Here is a 14,162-nt window from a genome sequence, read left to right on the forward strand (position 1 = left end):
GTTCGGTGTAGAAAGGAAAGGGGAGAATTGCAGGAGTTGAAAATCAATCCGGAGGGCGGGGGGACATGACTCAGCTGGATTACAAACGGCGGCGTGTGGTTGGCGGGTGAGACTCGGAAGATCCTTCCCGATCGGGTAAACGGGCTGCCATGCGCGTTAGTCATCACCTTTTTACTCTGCTGGCCCGAGGTTAACGCGGTGGCGGAACTCTACGCGCATCGCGGGGACCGCATTCCGGCTGGTCAAACACGAGGATCGAATGCCTTGTTGCCTAGATGGGACGCGGTGCGGGGAATGTTACCGTTTCCAACGGAAAATGCATAAATCTCACAGTCGTGAAGCCGTTCTGACTCGGCTCTGTCTCTGCATTTACTCGGCCCCGGCACATGCGGCGAGTGGCGTGTGCTCCAGGAAAACGGCATCCGCGGCGGGTCGTACATAGATTTGATCCATGTGCCAGGGGCTGAATTTTCCGATCCACTATTGATAATGAGATGGATATTTTGAAATACGGCACTCCCTTCAATAAATACCAATTGTAACCCCATCACATATGATGAGTGTAGTGACATGATATGTCACTTCCATCCGATGTTGCGGAGATGTGTATGTCGGGGACGGCCGACCTGGTCAAAGTACCAAGTGGCGTCGAATTTTTTATAGTTCAGCTGACCGCACTACATTTTTAGTTAGCGATTTTCCAAACGGTGCTAATCTATGGATCAATTAGCGCACGAACATAAACAATATCAATTTGAAAGTGATCTTACGACAGATCTATCGCAACCGAATGGTACACCGCTGTCTTACCTTAACATTACTCACATAAAAAGTTCACTCACCCAAACACTCACCTACACCGGGGCAGGGTACGTAGCGCTTCAAAGTCACCTCTCCTAGCAAACAAAGCACACCCGAAAAGCAGCACCCGCCGTAAGAAACCCCTCTTGAGGAAACTAGAGCGATGTTTAGTACAGTCGCACTTTTTACTGACCCAATAAACAAAAAAGTATTGTATGATAATACACTGCAGCACAAACCTGCCTGCCCTATTTGAGAAAAGAAAAAACCTCAAAACTCATAAAAAAGACCATCAACGGATGAGAACATGAGGTTCAAAACGAAAATCGGAGAAACAAAATTTTCCATCGGAAATTATCAAACGCCGTCACCCATTTGCAGTTGCACTTATTAGAAACAAACCACCTCCGCATCTGCATCGATTCACCAAGGTGCCAAGGCACTAAGGCACTGGAGGCTAATCGAGACCGCCATCCCCGTCGATCAGACGGAGACGTTCCTTCATCGTCTTCGCCCGCTTAGAGGTGCCCTTTCCCGGACCGCGGCCCCGGCCGCGTTTGGCCGGGGTTCCGGCGACGGGGGTATCCTCGGACATGGGGGTAGCGGTGCCGGAGGGTTTAGCGCTTTGGTCGTCGAAGTTGCCTTCGCCTGTAATAAGTGTTAGCAATTGGTTTCGATATTATGACAGAAAGAGTGGGGACTGACCTTCATGATACATGTCTTCAAGCGTAAGATCACGCTTCCGCTTTTGCGCAGCAGCCTTCTTGGTCTTGGCGGCATTCATCTGTTCGCCACGCTCAATAGCCTCGCGCTCCCTCTTCTCCAGCAGCTCGGCTTCATCGTCATCGGCCAGCCACATCGCGATATCCTTGGTGCGGTTCTCGCGAGGCGCGCGGGTATTGAAGTCGACGCCGCCGGAGGCGCCTCCGGTAATGACGACGCGCTGCACCTCTTCCTTTTGCAGGGCACGCTTGCGGATGCGCTCTTCGATCGTGCCGCGGGTGATGAGGCGGTAGACGGTGACTTGGCGTGTTTGACCGAGACGGTGAGCACGGTCCATGGCCTGGGAATCGATGGTAGGATTCCAGTCCGAGTCGTAGAAGATGACGGTGTCGGCGGCTGTCAGGTTGATACCCAGACCACCGGCACGGGTGGAAAGCAAGAAAACAAAGATGTCCGGGTTTGATTGGAAATCGGCGACTGTGTCTCGACGGTCTTCGAGCTTGGTGCTTCCGTCCAGTCGGCAGTACTTGTAGTTGCGGTAGGTGAGGTACTCTTCCATCAAGTCGATCATGCGTGTCATCTGGAAGTACAGCAAAACACGGTGACCGCCCGGCTTGAGTTCGCGTAGAAGTTCGTCCAGCTTGGCCAGTTTGCCGGAGTCCGTAACGAAGCGACGCATGGAGGGGACCTCGATGTTGGTGTAGCGTCCCTTGAGGGAGAGCGGCGCCGGCAGAAGAGGTTGGTGAGAGTATGGCTCAGGGTCAATCTTCTTCTCCAGAATCTGCTCATCGACCTGCCGGTCGGGAACACCGTACAAAGCCTGTCGGATATTGGCATTGAACAAATCCCGCTCGGTTTCGCGTCGCGCTTGCATACCCGAGGCAGAAACAATGATAGGCGGCGCGGACGCTTTGGGAACAGCAGAGGGCTCAATGAGGTTGAGACCCTGGTCCTCGAATGCAGCGCGAGAGACGTTCATGAGGTTGCGCATCCGGCCCTCGCTGGCAATCTCTCGAAGGGCCTGTCGATCATTGCGGTCCACAATGTTCAACATGGAGTGCGGCAACACCGAGTTTCCCAAAGGTCCGTTCTCGGAATCAGAATCGTAGCTGACATTCAGGCGGGAGAGTCGATTAGGTCGATCGCCCTGGCGAAGGGCACGCTCGAAGGGACCAAGACGAGACAACTCGCTAGCCTCCCCAGCAGACGTATCCACAAAGCGTAAGAATGAGAATGCTCCATTTTCACGAGAACTCTTCTGGATGTTCTCCGGTGTCCAGATGTTCATCATATGAGTCAGGTATTTACCCCGGAAACCGGCACGGTCATTACCAGGTCCGGGCATATCAATGCGGGCCTCAGGACCACACAGCATACGCGGCAAATCGTACTCGATGCAGTTTTTGGTCGAGTAGCGCATATCAACAAAGTATCCCTCACGAACGAAAGAGGCGCACTCCGCAAATGATGCGGCGGAGAAGGGAGACTTGGTCTCAGCACGCTCAAACAGATCAGGATGATTGCAGACCTTTCGGAATTGCATGACCAAGTTCATCAAAGTAGTGCTATCACTGTCGTCTCCGATGGCAGCTTTCTCGATAATATCGATGATACTGACTCGGTTCCGCAGATTGGCATAGATGGCACGCTGGCGGTAGGTCAGGTCACAGAAGATGTCCTTCTCGACCTTGTCGCCAAGCTCCTGTTGGACATTCTTCTTGACACGGCGAAGCATGAAAGGCTTCAGAATCATGTGTAGACGCTTCAGCTGATCCTCGTTGAGCTTGGTGTTACTCTGAGCGTGGGACTCAATGTCCTTGGAGAACCACTCGCTGAACTCATCGTGAGAATCGAACAAAGTAGGCATGATGAAGTGCAGCAAAGCCCACAATTCCTGCATGTTGTTCTGGATAGGTGTACCGGTCAACAGAAGACGGTTACGGCAGGAGAAGCCGAGCAGGTTCTTCCATCGAGAACTCTGTGAGGATTTAATGGCCTGAGCCTCGTCCAGAATCATGTACTGCCACTTGACCTTCTGGAAGTATTGGGCGTCAAGGACAACCAGTTGATATGATGTCACCAGCACATGGAACTCCGAGTCCCGGGTGTAGGTGATATGCTTGCGATCCCAGAACTTACGAAGAATCTTTCGATCCTTGGCATTACCCCAGTACGGCAGGACCTTGAGATTCGGCACGAACTTGGCAATTTCCTGCTGCCAGTTGTGCAAAGTCGAAGCGGGCGCGATAACCAGGAACGGTCCCCAGATGTTATGGAACTCGGCCAGGTAGGCCATGACGGAGATGGACTGGATGGTTTTACCGAGACCCATCTCATCGGCCAAGATACCGTTGATACCCTGCTCGTACAAGTTGACCAGCCAATTAAGACCCTTCAGCTGGTACTCCTTCAACTTAGCCGTCAACATGGTGGGCTGCGAAATCTCGATATCACCCAGACTGGTAGGGTTCTGGAAGTTGAGCTCTCCCTCGTCAAAGGCAGCCATGTTATCACCATCCTGCTGCTCTTGGTTGAAGGCACGGGCCCGGTCCTGAGCTTGCTGGACGGCACTCTGGGCGTTGGCCATGGCGGCCTGCTGGAGAGCCGTTTCGTCGTCCGCATCAAAGTCGAGGTCTTCAAAGTTGGTAACCTTGGCATTGAGATCAGCCACACTGTTGGGCATATTGACCGTGTGTGCGCCCTCCTTGCCGGGCTGGATCGTCTCGTCGGAGCCCGTGACTCCATCTCCACCGGCCTCGGCTTCCGCCGTCTTGATCTTTCGACCAATGAAGTGAGAGTACAGCTCGGTCTGGGAAATAAGGAAGTTGAGCTTGCGCTTCTGTCGGTTCGATTCGCGCTCGGCTTCGGCCTTTTTGGCCGACTCCAGCTCCTGTCTCTCTGCCATCCGGCGCAAGTCACGCTCCTCACGTTCGTTGCGTTTCCAAAAGGACATCATCTCACGCATGGTACGTTTGGCGCGAGCCTGCGTGTCCTTGGTGCTCTTGTTGGTCCGCTCCTGCCATTTGCGGGACTGTTTACTGGCCAGCTGGGCTGTCTTGCGCAGGTTCTCCTGGCGGGTGGACAATGACACGGTCTTGATACGGTAGACCTTGGGGATGTCCTTTCGAGCGATGTCGCGCCAAATCTGCTCGTAGATTTGGTTGTAGCCCTTGCTGTCATAGTGCAGCTGGACGGGAGTGCTCTCCTTGGAGCGACCGCCCTTGCGGGCAGGAGTGTAGTACATGGAGTCGTCGTCGTAGCCGTTCAGATACGCAGCCTCGGCCGCGTCCTTCTCGGCCTGCTTCTGTTCCTTGGACTTCTTGGGGCGAGTGGTAGGCCCACCGCGTCCAGAGCGACGGCGGGACGGGGAACCGCGGCCAATGGAGAAGGAACTGGTCGTACCGCCCTCGAGATTGGGAGCCAGAGGAGTGACCTCGCCCAGCTCGTCCTGCGCGTTGCCGCCCTCCAGGGCACGCTTGGTGGACTTGATTTTCTTGTGGGCTCTCTCGGCCTCACGGAGGAACTTGGCCTTCTCTGCCGAGTCCGCAGCGTTGTCCGCTTTGCGTTCGGCTTCGGCCTTCTTTTGCATCTCCAAGCGCACCGTGTTCTCGCGGCGACGCTTGCGTTGCATGTCCTTCTTGCGCTCTTTCTCGTCCTGAATCTCTTTTTGCTGCACCTCGGCGACGACAGCAGGTTCGTTGACTGCTCGGAAACGCTCGTTGCCAAGGATGGATTGTTTCTCGAAAGCTCGACCGAGCTCGACCAGGAAGTGACCGCGGCGGCGCTGTAAATAAGTTAGTCGAAACTATCTTGCTACGAGTGGGAAAAATAATTACCTTGCGTCGAATTCGTTCAGCAGTATTGCTCTCTCGAGCTCTCTTGCGACTCTTTTCTTGATAACGTTGAAATTCGTCCTCGAAGCCAGGTCCCTCCAGGTCGCTTTTATCGCCAGCTTCAATTTCAGCCATCGCCTTATTCACTGATTCCGCATCCACACCCGGCGGGAGGGGCTTGCGCTGCGGTGCGCGGTGGATGGTGTCCGCATGATCGGACCGAGCGATTCCGTTGGGAGTGAATGGCTCCCGCTGAATCGTTTTTTCTTGCGGCATCTTGTCGGCTTTATGATAAAATGTCCCTGGGGTAGGCCCCGCATCACGATTACGGTAGTCCGATTGCGACGGCGTTTGCGCAGATGCAGCTGGGGTGGATGGCTGTGATGACGGTTTTCGTGCGGGCTGGTCTTCCGAAGGTCCGGACAGAATGCTTGCAAAGGACATGGGATCGGCCGCTCGGGCAGGCTTGAAAATTCGAAATCGGGTCAGAAAATCTGGAGGTAATGTGAACTTGGGTTTTTTAGCGGGACTCACCATTGCTTTTGGAGTTTCCGTCCGCGAATCGCTAGGAGGAGGGGAACGCCGAGGCTCTTGAGCTGTAGCGCTCCCATACCCGGCCCCGTTGCCTCGAACGTGATACGGAGATTCCGATTCACGAGCCGGTGACTGCGAGTGACCCTCTGGCCGGCCCGATGGGTGTCCATGCGGCGTAGAGGGGCCGTAGGGCGAGGCGCCATTGCCGGGCAAGATGGAGCTTGAGAAGGGACGAGGCGGCGGCAGAGACGAGGTGCCGCTGGCCGAATGGCCTTGATACTGCGACGATGACTCTGGATGGGACGGGTGCGCTGGCGGCGCAGCGCCGTTCACGGGTGGCGGAAGCGAGCCGGGCATCGGGGAGGACGCGTGGGAGAAACGAGGACTGCGCGAAACGGAGGCAGGAGGGAAAGCCGGGGGCGTCTGGGGAGGATGCGGCGGATACTGCTGCTGACCCGGTTGTTGCGGCTGGTCATTGTTCGGATAGAAGGGGCGGTTCTTGCTCGGCGACGACTCGTAGGACGGGTAGCGTTGCTGCTGAGTCGGGGACTGGGCGTTGTACGGCGGAGCGCCTGTCATGATGGCCGCGTCCCCCTGCGCCGGGCAAGCGCGGCAAGGACTCTTGGAGCGAGAAGGATGGAAAGGAGATGGAATTGGGCAGAGAGCACGTCAGCGACGGCGGGTAGTGCCCATGGACGGGTGTCAAGGGGGGTTCGGAGGTCTAGTGCGGACGCGACGTCAGCGAGGGTTTTGGGAGGGGGTTGTGGTAGAGGTACGAATGGCGGGCAGCAGGATGGAGCTGATGACCGGTGGAGGCGTGGAAGGGGAGATGGACGGACCTGGTGGAAGGATGGATTCGTTTGGTGGTGGGAAGTTGCAGGAAGGAGGATCTTTGTGGCCGAGCAAGCAGAGAATGCGCGGCCGGGGCTAGGCGAGGATGCAGGGAGGACGAGTTGGCGATGGCGATGAAAGACCGGGTGGGGCTGCCGTTCTTTTTTACTTTCCTTGTGGCTGTGGTCCTTGGGCGGAGGTGGAGGAGGGATGGGGAAAGGATGATGATGGCGTCGGAGAGGGGAAGGGCGCGAAGGGATTAAGGGGAGCTGCTGGTCGAGGTTGAATGCTTCGTCGGCGCGGCGGAGGAGTCCCCAGCCGGCATCGGGGCTACGCTGGATCGAGGCCGCTGGGCTTCTTTATTCTCATGTCTACAGCGTTTGCTCTTATTCTGCTTATCTAGGATTCTTTGGGTCCGCCGATGGCTCCGTTGCTGGTGGCGGGTGCTGTCTCAGTGCGAAGCATACAAATAACCCCGGTGGAGGTGCAGCACGGACGCGCCGACTGTCAGCCTCGATCGGGTGCGATGCGACAAGGAGTACGAGAATTCAGAGACGCCATGAAACAACCACACACAAAAATGAGGCATTAAACTCCCAACACGATCGCCATCCGGTTGCTGAGTTTCCAGCAGCTCCGAAGATTTCGTCGCGGCCGATCCCGTACTTCCGCCTCCCGCCTCCCGCCTGCTCAGTATACTCCTAGCACACTATAGTACTGTGTATAGCCAGCTACTGCCAGACAATGCTAGCAACGGTAGTAGCAACAGCATGGCGCCCTCTCAAATTGAGTAGAAAAGTCAGTCTCATCTCCAGCACCCTCTCTAGAATCTTCGCCCTCAGTACTTCTGCGGCCCATGCGACGAGGCCCAGCTGACCGGGGCAGAATCACCCGAGAGCAGATCCTTAGAAACACCAGCTGCGAGCACCGCTTTCACAGACGCAGTAGCCCCTCGTTTGCACAATCCCCACTGTCACTGACCCAGCGTCGATCAGCCGCAATTCCCGCAAGGTGCGCAGTACCTGTCTGGCCCCAAGCCAGACCATAACGAGAATCACTCCTAATATAGTAACTATCTTGGGGTAATCATATTGACGACCACCACCAGAAACCCATCGAACCCGGGGAATTGAACGCCCGTTCGCATAAAGCTGCGAGGATGGGCTGATTGCGGAGTCGAATCTGAGGGGAACATTCGAGCTCGATGTGGAGAGACGATGGTGACGTCCTCAACTCCAGCTCTCACCCGTCACAGATTTCGTCGCCATTGTGCGCGCACTCCGCCGGAATATCCCAGATAGTCAGTTTGCTGCTGCTGCCAGCAGCTGCCGGACAATTTCTGGGGATTTCCCAGTCTGATATCGCAGCCTGGCCATTCACTGTAGAGATCTTCGTGGGGGTGCGGTACCATGCATGTCTGTTTCAGGGCCTGGCTCCAGAGACACGCCTCTGCACGTCAGTCCTGGATGATGACAGCTCATTGCTGCGATTGTGGATGGGGCCAAAGGTGGCGGGGTCGAGGGATTCGATGACGGTCGTGAGATGGGCTAGAGGTGGTATGCTGGTAGAAGTACCTCCCGACCTTGCTGGTGCTGGGACAGCCAGAGACCCCGGGAAATCATTGTGAAGCGTAGCTGTCAACAGTCAATGAATAGCATCAGTAATCAGCCATCAGTATGACACAGAGAAAATCGCCGTGGATCAGGAACCGGACAGGCCGGATCGAAGGTGAAAGCAGGAAGGCGGCGGCGGGTGGCCATCATCGGCTGGTGGTACCACCGCCAATCCGGCAGGCACGACGACCTTCAAGGCGGCCGTACGTTACTCTCCTGCCTGTTCTTTAGATTGTCCCTCCTCTTCCCAATTCCTCTCCACCTCTTCTTCACTCCATCCCTACCCCTTCCTGGTCCATCTCCATCTACTCCATCCATCTACAACTACACCTACATCTATCTACAAGCATATCTCCACCATGGCGCACTCCATCCCTAAGATGCAGTGGGCACAAGTCGTCGAAAAGAAAGGCGGCCCGCCAATCTACAAGCAAATCCCTGTGCCGACGCCAGGCCCCGACGAAGTCCTCGTGAAAGTCAAGTACACCGGCGTCTGCCACACCGACTTGCACGCCATGAAGGGCGACTGGCCGCTCCCACTAAAGCTCCCTCTGGTCGGCGGCCACGAGGGCGCAGGCATCGTCGTGGCCAAGGGCGACTTGGCCCAGGGCATTGAGATCGGCGACCATGCCGGTATCAAGTGGCTGAACAGTTCGTGCCTGACATGTGAGTTCTGCAAGACGGCCGATGAGCCGCTCTGCACGGAGGCTCAGCTCTCGGGTTACACCGTCGACGGCACGTTCCAGCAGTATGTGATTGGCAAGGCGGCGCATGTGACCAAGCTGCCTGACAACGTTGCTCTTGATGCTATTGCGCCTATTCTTTGCGCGGGTATCACTGTCTACAAGGGGTTGAAGGAGTCGGGTGCTCGTCCCGGACAGACTGTGGCTATTGTTGGGGCGGGTGGTGGTCTTGGTTCGTTGGCGCAACAGTATGCGAAGGCGATGGGACTGCGGGTTATTGCGATTGATGGCGGGGATGAGAAGCGTGCTATGTGTGAGAAGCTTGGCTCTGAGGTATACTTGCATCTGTATCTGCATCTTACTTGATAAGTGCTAATATTTTATAGGTCTACGTCGACTTCACCAAGTCTAAGGATCTGGTTGCGGATGTCAAGGCCGCCACGCCTGAAGGACTAGGCGCGCACGCTGTCCTTCTCCTCGCCGTCTCCGAGAAGCCGTTCCAGCAGGCTGTCGCGTATGCTCGTTCCCGTGGATCCATTGTCGCCATTGGCCTCCCCGCCAATGCCTTCCTCAAGGCTCCTGTTTTCGAAACCGTCGTCAAGATGATCAACATCAAGGGCAGCTATGTCGGTAACCGCCAGGACGGTGTCGAGGCCGTCGACTTCTTCGCCCGCGGCTTGATCAACGCCCCGTTCAAGACTGCTCCTCTGGAGGACCTTCCCAAGATCTTTGAACTGATGGGTAATGAGCGCTCCATATACTGCCTGAAAAATGCTAACAGATTTCACAGAGCATGGCAAGATTGCTGGTCGCTACGTCCTTGAGATCCCGGAGTAAATGCACCATCTTACATGGCCGTAGAGCCTAGTTCAAAGCGAGCACGACTGAAAATGATGTGCATGATGCTGGTCGATACATTATCCTGAACATTCGATAAGAAATGAAATCAACCTCCACTTGAGCAGACCCAAAACGTAGAATAGCGGCGAGCATGGTATCTATACTACAGTAGCTTGGCAGTCTACGCATTCCTACAGGAAAACACCAGCATGGAGCAAAGCCCAGAAATTTACTGGTGGTAATTCTCTAACTAAAAAGCTTGGCTTTCACATAACTGAATCACATAAAGACTCAGGCCTAGATCCCAAGGCGTTCGAGCACTATACAGCAAGTACGAGTTCCTCCTAAACATGCATGTGCCAGTCATAAATAGCATCAAGCCCAGATTTCGTATTCAGCTAAAATGTCTTGGGTAGCAATACAATAGTGTAACAAGGCAGGAGTGTCACAATTCAAAGATAATATTCAAAGAAACAAGATTCTGACACAATCACTGAGAATCCTCAACCTTCTTCCCCTCATCCTCCGGCGAAACAGTCGTCTGTGGCCCTTTAAACGTCTTCCTCGCATGAAGCGCATAATAGAGCAGTGCCCCAAGCCAGAGTGCCCCATTAATGACAACCGTATAATTCATGTTTTTTACTAGAACAGTCCACGGTCAGCACATCCTCTCGGGAAACCTCACAATTCTCGGAAACCATTTAGCTAGTAAGGAAACAATTTGAACTCACCTGAAGGCCGAGGCCCCTCAGTCGGAATCATACACAAAACAATCGCAAAAGCCATATAAACGACCGCAACCCACGCAATAGGTTTCGAGAGGTAGCGGCCAGTATAAAACTCGCCCGGCACGAACTTCTGCTCGCCCCAGAGGAGACGCGCTAGGATGGGGGTTAGCCAGGCGAGGTCGTTGCCTGCGACGGCGAGGGAGAAAAGGGCGTTTGAGGCGGCATTGTCGATTAAGCAGAGGAGGCCAATGATCGCGGTGACAGTTACTACGCCGCAGACCATTCGCACTGGTTGGTAGCGCATTAGACTGTGTTGGCTTACTTTCCGGAAGTAGGATGACAAAGGCAGGGCGCCGTCACGGGAGAAGGCCCAGCTTTGGCGGGAGGCGGCTAGCACCTGCTGAGGGTTAGATTTAATTTTCATGGGTTTGAATGGAGAGTGGCATGGACGAACGATGCTTAGTCCCATGAAGAATTGAACGATTGCGTTAACGGCCATGAATCCGAGGGCGCCATTTTTGCCGAGGGCATCGTAGTAGATCTGGCAACAATAAGCATCAAACCCAACTAAAAAAAAAAAAAAAAAAAGAAGAAGAAGAAGAAGAAGAAACAAACCTGAGCCATTGGCTGCCCAAACCTCGAACCAAGCACCCCCTCGATATCCGTACTCATACTCGCCGCAATAACAGTCAAACACAACCACCCGAGCACCCCACAAAGCCCCGACGAAGAAACAATCCCCAACGGCACAGCCCGCGTTGCATGCGTCGCCTCCTCACTCATATGCACACACGAGTCGAATGCACCAATCGTCCAGATGGGTGATAACCACGCCATAATGAAGCCCCAGCCCGTCGGCCAGGAGGTGAGGTTCTCGACGTGCCCGAAGACGTACGAGCCTGAGTTGACAGGCGGGTTGTTCTGTGCTTTCCCAATCGGCAGCGCGATGACGGTTGCGATTACCAGTGCGATATTCAGAAAGATGCAGGCGGATTGGATCTTTGGCATTACCCGCGCGAAGAAGATTGCTATGAACCCGTGTGCGAAGACGGTTGCGGCATATGTGCCGTAGATTACGGGGCGTGTTGCAGACCAGGTGCCGTCGCGCGTTATGGAGATCATTGAGAGGAGCATGTTTGCAAAGCCGTCTGTTTTCATTTAGAGTGGGTTTAACAGTTAGATGGGGTTTGTGGGGGCAATGTACAGTCGATTGAGCAGATACCGCCGATTAACCCGATGGTATTGCTATATCCCACAACGAAACTGAGCGGGTTCTTCCATTTCTCTGCGGCGTAGTAGTGTGTCCAAAAGTAAAGGCCGCCGGCCGTGGGCATTGCGGAAGCCATATCAGCCTAGAAAAAGAAACAATTAGCATCTCAACAGAGTCAAGGAAGCTGAAGTTGGGTGTTGTACATACCATCGCCAAACTAACAATGAAAATGAAACAACTCGCCGCCAACCAGCCCCAAACCATCCCCACAGGCCCAGCCGGCATGGAAAAAGACAGTGTCGACGCGATGGAGGGTAGTAGGCCCATGATACTGAATGCCACGGCGAAGATTTGGATTGTCGAGTAATGGCGTCGTAGTTCCTGCTTGTAGCCCAGTGTTGCTGGTTCGGTTAGCTCAAGCACTCACTATGAGTATTGGAAGAGACGGGGTGAATGGACGAACCCAAGAGTTCCATGTCGCCTGCCTCGGCTGGAGCATCGTGCTCGACGGCCGATGGCGGCTTTTCATCGCGTGAGAGCGATTTCACCACATCTGCCATGGTGGCTGCAGTGGATAGTGGGTGAGATTCGGGGATTCAGAATTCTGGGGGCAATTGTCGTGGATTGATTAACATATGCCCAGCACAGAGGTGAGAGAGGCAATGAGGCCCGTGACCGTATATCTGAGCGGTATAAGCGGGCAAGATCACAATTCAGCAGACCTCTACCCTAAGTCCACATATGTCTATCCGAATTATAGAAAGAAAGAAGTCAACAAACTCTTCTGACAATGTGGAATATCTGCCTGATTTATCCAACAGCCCGTCAACCCCTCAGACGGGCTGGGGCCCAATCAGACTCGTCATATCCTCCTCATTCGGCACCGATAAGTGCCACCGCTAAGTATCGAGGATCCAGGCTCGGGGTGGAAAGTGTCCGGCGAGACAGATGCGGGGATAGCCTTTTAGTGGCTGCGACAGGCAGAGCACAGAGGGAGGACAGGGCATGTCAATCATGGCTGTTTTGGTTGAAGCGGGGAATTGCCCGCTGGTCGAGCCTATCGGTTGAGTCGCGGGCGGATTGCCCAAAGGGAGGGGAGGGATTCCGCGATAACAATATGGAGATAGGAGTGTCTCGGGCTTCCTGGGGTTGGTCTGGTTGGTGCTGATAAGGAGATCGTAAATTCCGTTATTATCGCTGGTTATCGCGAAGATCGACTCAGTAGTAAGTTTTCGTGGTTTTCTCGTCTTTGCATCCGTTTTGGGTAATTTGGTTTGGGACGGCGCCCGAAGCTCGGCCTATTGTCAAAGCTTGTGATGGGTCTACCCCGGATTCACGGGTGGAGTCGCGTGCTTGGTGATCTTTTGGGCTGGGTTGCTGATGGTCGATCTAGCCCCAATTCTCCTTACTCTTATTGCCCTCGTTGCTGCAACATCTACAGAAGGTCTTAGTGGCCAAAGCTCTCCCGGTTATCAAAACAGTCGCCCAGACAGCCACCTGAGTGGTTAGCTGGACAGTCATCTGAACAGTTACCTAATATCACCATTCCTACTGATACGGTCGATGAAGTTTCAATCACTGACACACTGTACAGTCTTCAGTTCAAGTCAGGCTGCAGCCCGTATCGTGATTATAAAAAATAACCCCGATTTCCACATCTTCATCAGCTTCCCACGTCGTCATGAAACTGTGAACGTTGTTTTTTGAACCTATTTGGTCAGAGACACTAAAGAAACCACACGATGACATGAATCTACTCTATAATGCGAAAGCGCATTCAAGTCCGGCATCGTTCAGCTGCTGGAAAAGTGTCCGACCTTGTCGAATTGTATCTCTTTGATACAACAGGGAAGGAATGCCTAACATGCAAAGCGAAGATATCTTCGAGGCGCGGGGCGGGCAAATTCCAGTCAAATAAAGGGACATTCCACGGAGTTGTTTCCAGGGCGCAATGGGAACGACCTCCTGCCTTTCAAGATAGATACCTTACGCAGAGCGGTTGATCTGGGGCCCAGTTTGTAGTTTGATGCACCCCACACCTGCTTCGTGAGGCTTTGGGCCTTGCCGTGTACTCGAGCAGTTGCCCTCCAATTGGAACCCATTCGTCCCATCCACTTCTTGGATTGAGATTCGAATTGTTTTGGTATTCTCAATCGCACGATGGAGGACCATACCAAAGCCAAGAACAGCCAATGTGCTGGTTACCCAAAAGAGGCAAGCAGGGTAGTCCGCTCAAACTCCAACTCCACCACGAGCACTCGAACGCCAGTGATCCGCCTGGTGTCGCTGAGATCAGGACGTCACAATACCACATCCATCATCACACGAAATCGGAACGACTTCAGCAAGGTCGATTGGCTAGCCTG

The 14,162-nt window shown here is 54.2% G+C and overlaps 3 protein-coding genes across 3 annotated transcripts; 1 reads left to right on the forward strand and 2 right to left on the reverse strand.

Moving 5' to 3' along the window:
- Positions 1-1,258: 1,258 nt before the first annotated feature.
- ino80 (chromatin-remodeling ATPase INO80) lies at positions 1,259-6,470 on the reverse strand (the record flags this gene model as incomplete). The annotated part of the gene is made up of 3 exons (XM_056618878.1): positions 1,259-1,449; positions 1,507-5,308; positions 5,361-6,470. 3 exons carry the CDS (start codon positions 6,468-6,470, stop codon positions 1,259-1,261), a joined length of 5,103 nt encoding a protein of 1,700 aa, XP_056475037.1.
- Positions 6,471-8,694: 2,224 nt separating this feature from the next.
- Positions 8,695-9,855, forward strand: N7532_006385 (zinc-dependent alcohol dehydrogenase; the record flags this gene model as incomplete). Its single annotated transcript, XM_056618879.1, has 3 exons — positions 8,695-9,351; positions 9,405-9,759; positions 9,800-9,855. 3 exons carry the CDS (start codon positions 8,695-8,697, stop codon positions 9,853-9,855), a joined length of 1,068 nt encoding a protein of 355 aa, XP_056475038.1.
- A 493-nt stretch (positions 9,856-10,348) lies between these two features.
- N7532_006386 (putative GABA permease) lies at positions 10,349-12,356 on the reverse strand (the record flags this gene model as incomplete). Its single annotated transcript, XM_056618880.1, has 7 exons — positions 10,349-10,500; positions 10,590-10,983; positions 11,041-11,127; positions 11,202-11,734; positions 11,791-11,938; positions 12,004-12,197; positions 12,260-12,356. 7 exons carry the CDS (start codon positions 12,354-12,356, stop codon positions 10,349-10,351), a joined length of 1,605 nt encoding a protein of 534 aa, XP_056475039.1.
- Positions 12,357-14,162: the final 1,806 nt, after the last annotated feature.

Source organism: Penicillium argentinense (genome assembly GCF_028826775.1).
Source record: "Penicillium argentinense strain IBT 30761 chromosome Unknown utg000005l_segment0_segment0, whole genome shotgun sequence".
NCBI lineage: Eukaryota > Fungi > Ascomycota > Eurotiomycetes > Eurotiales > Aspergillaceae > Penicillium > Penicillium argentinense.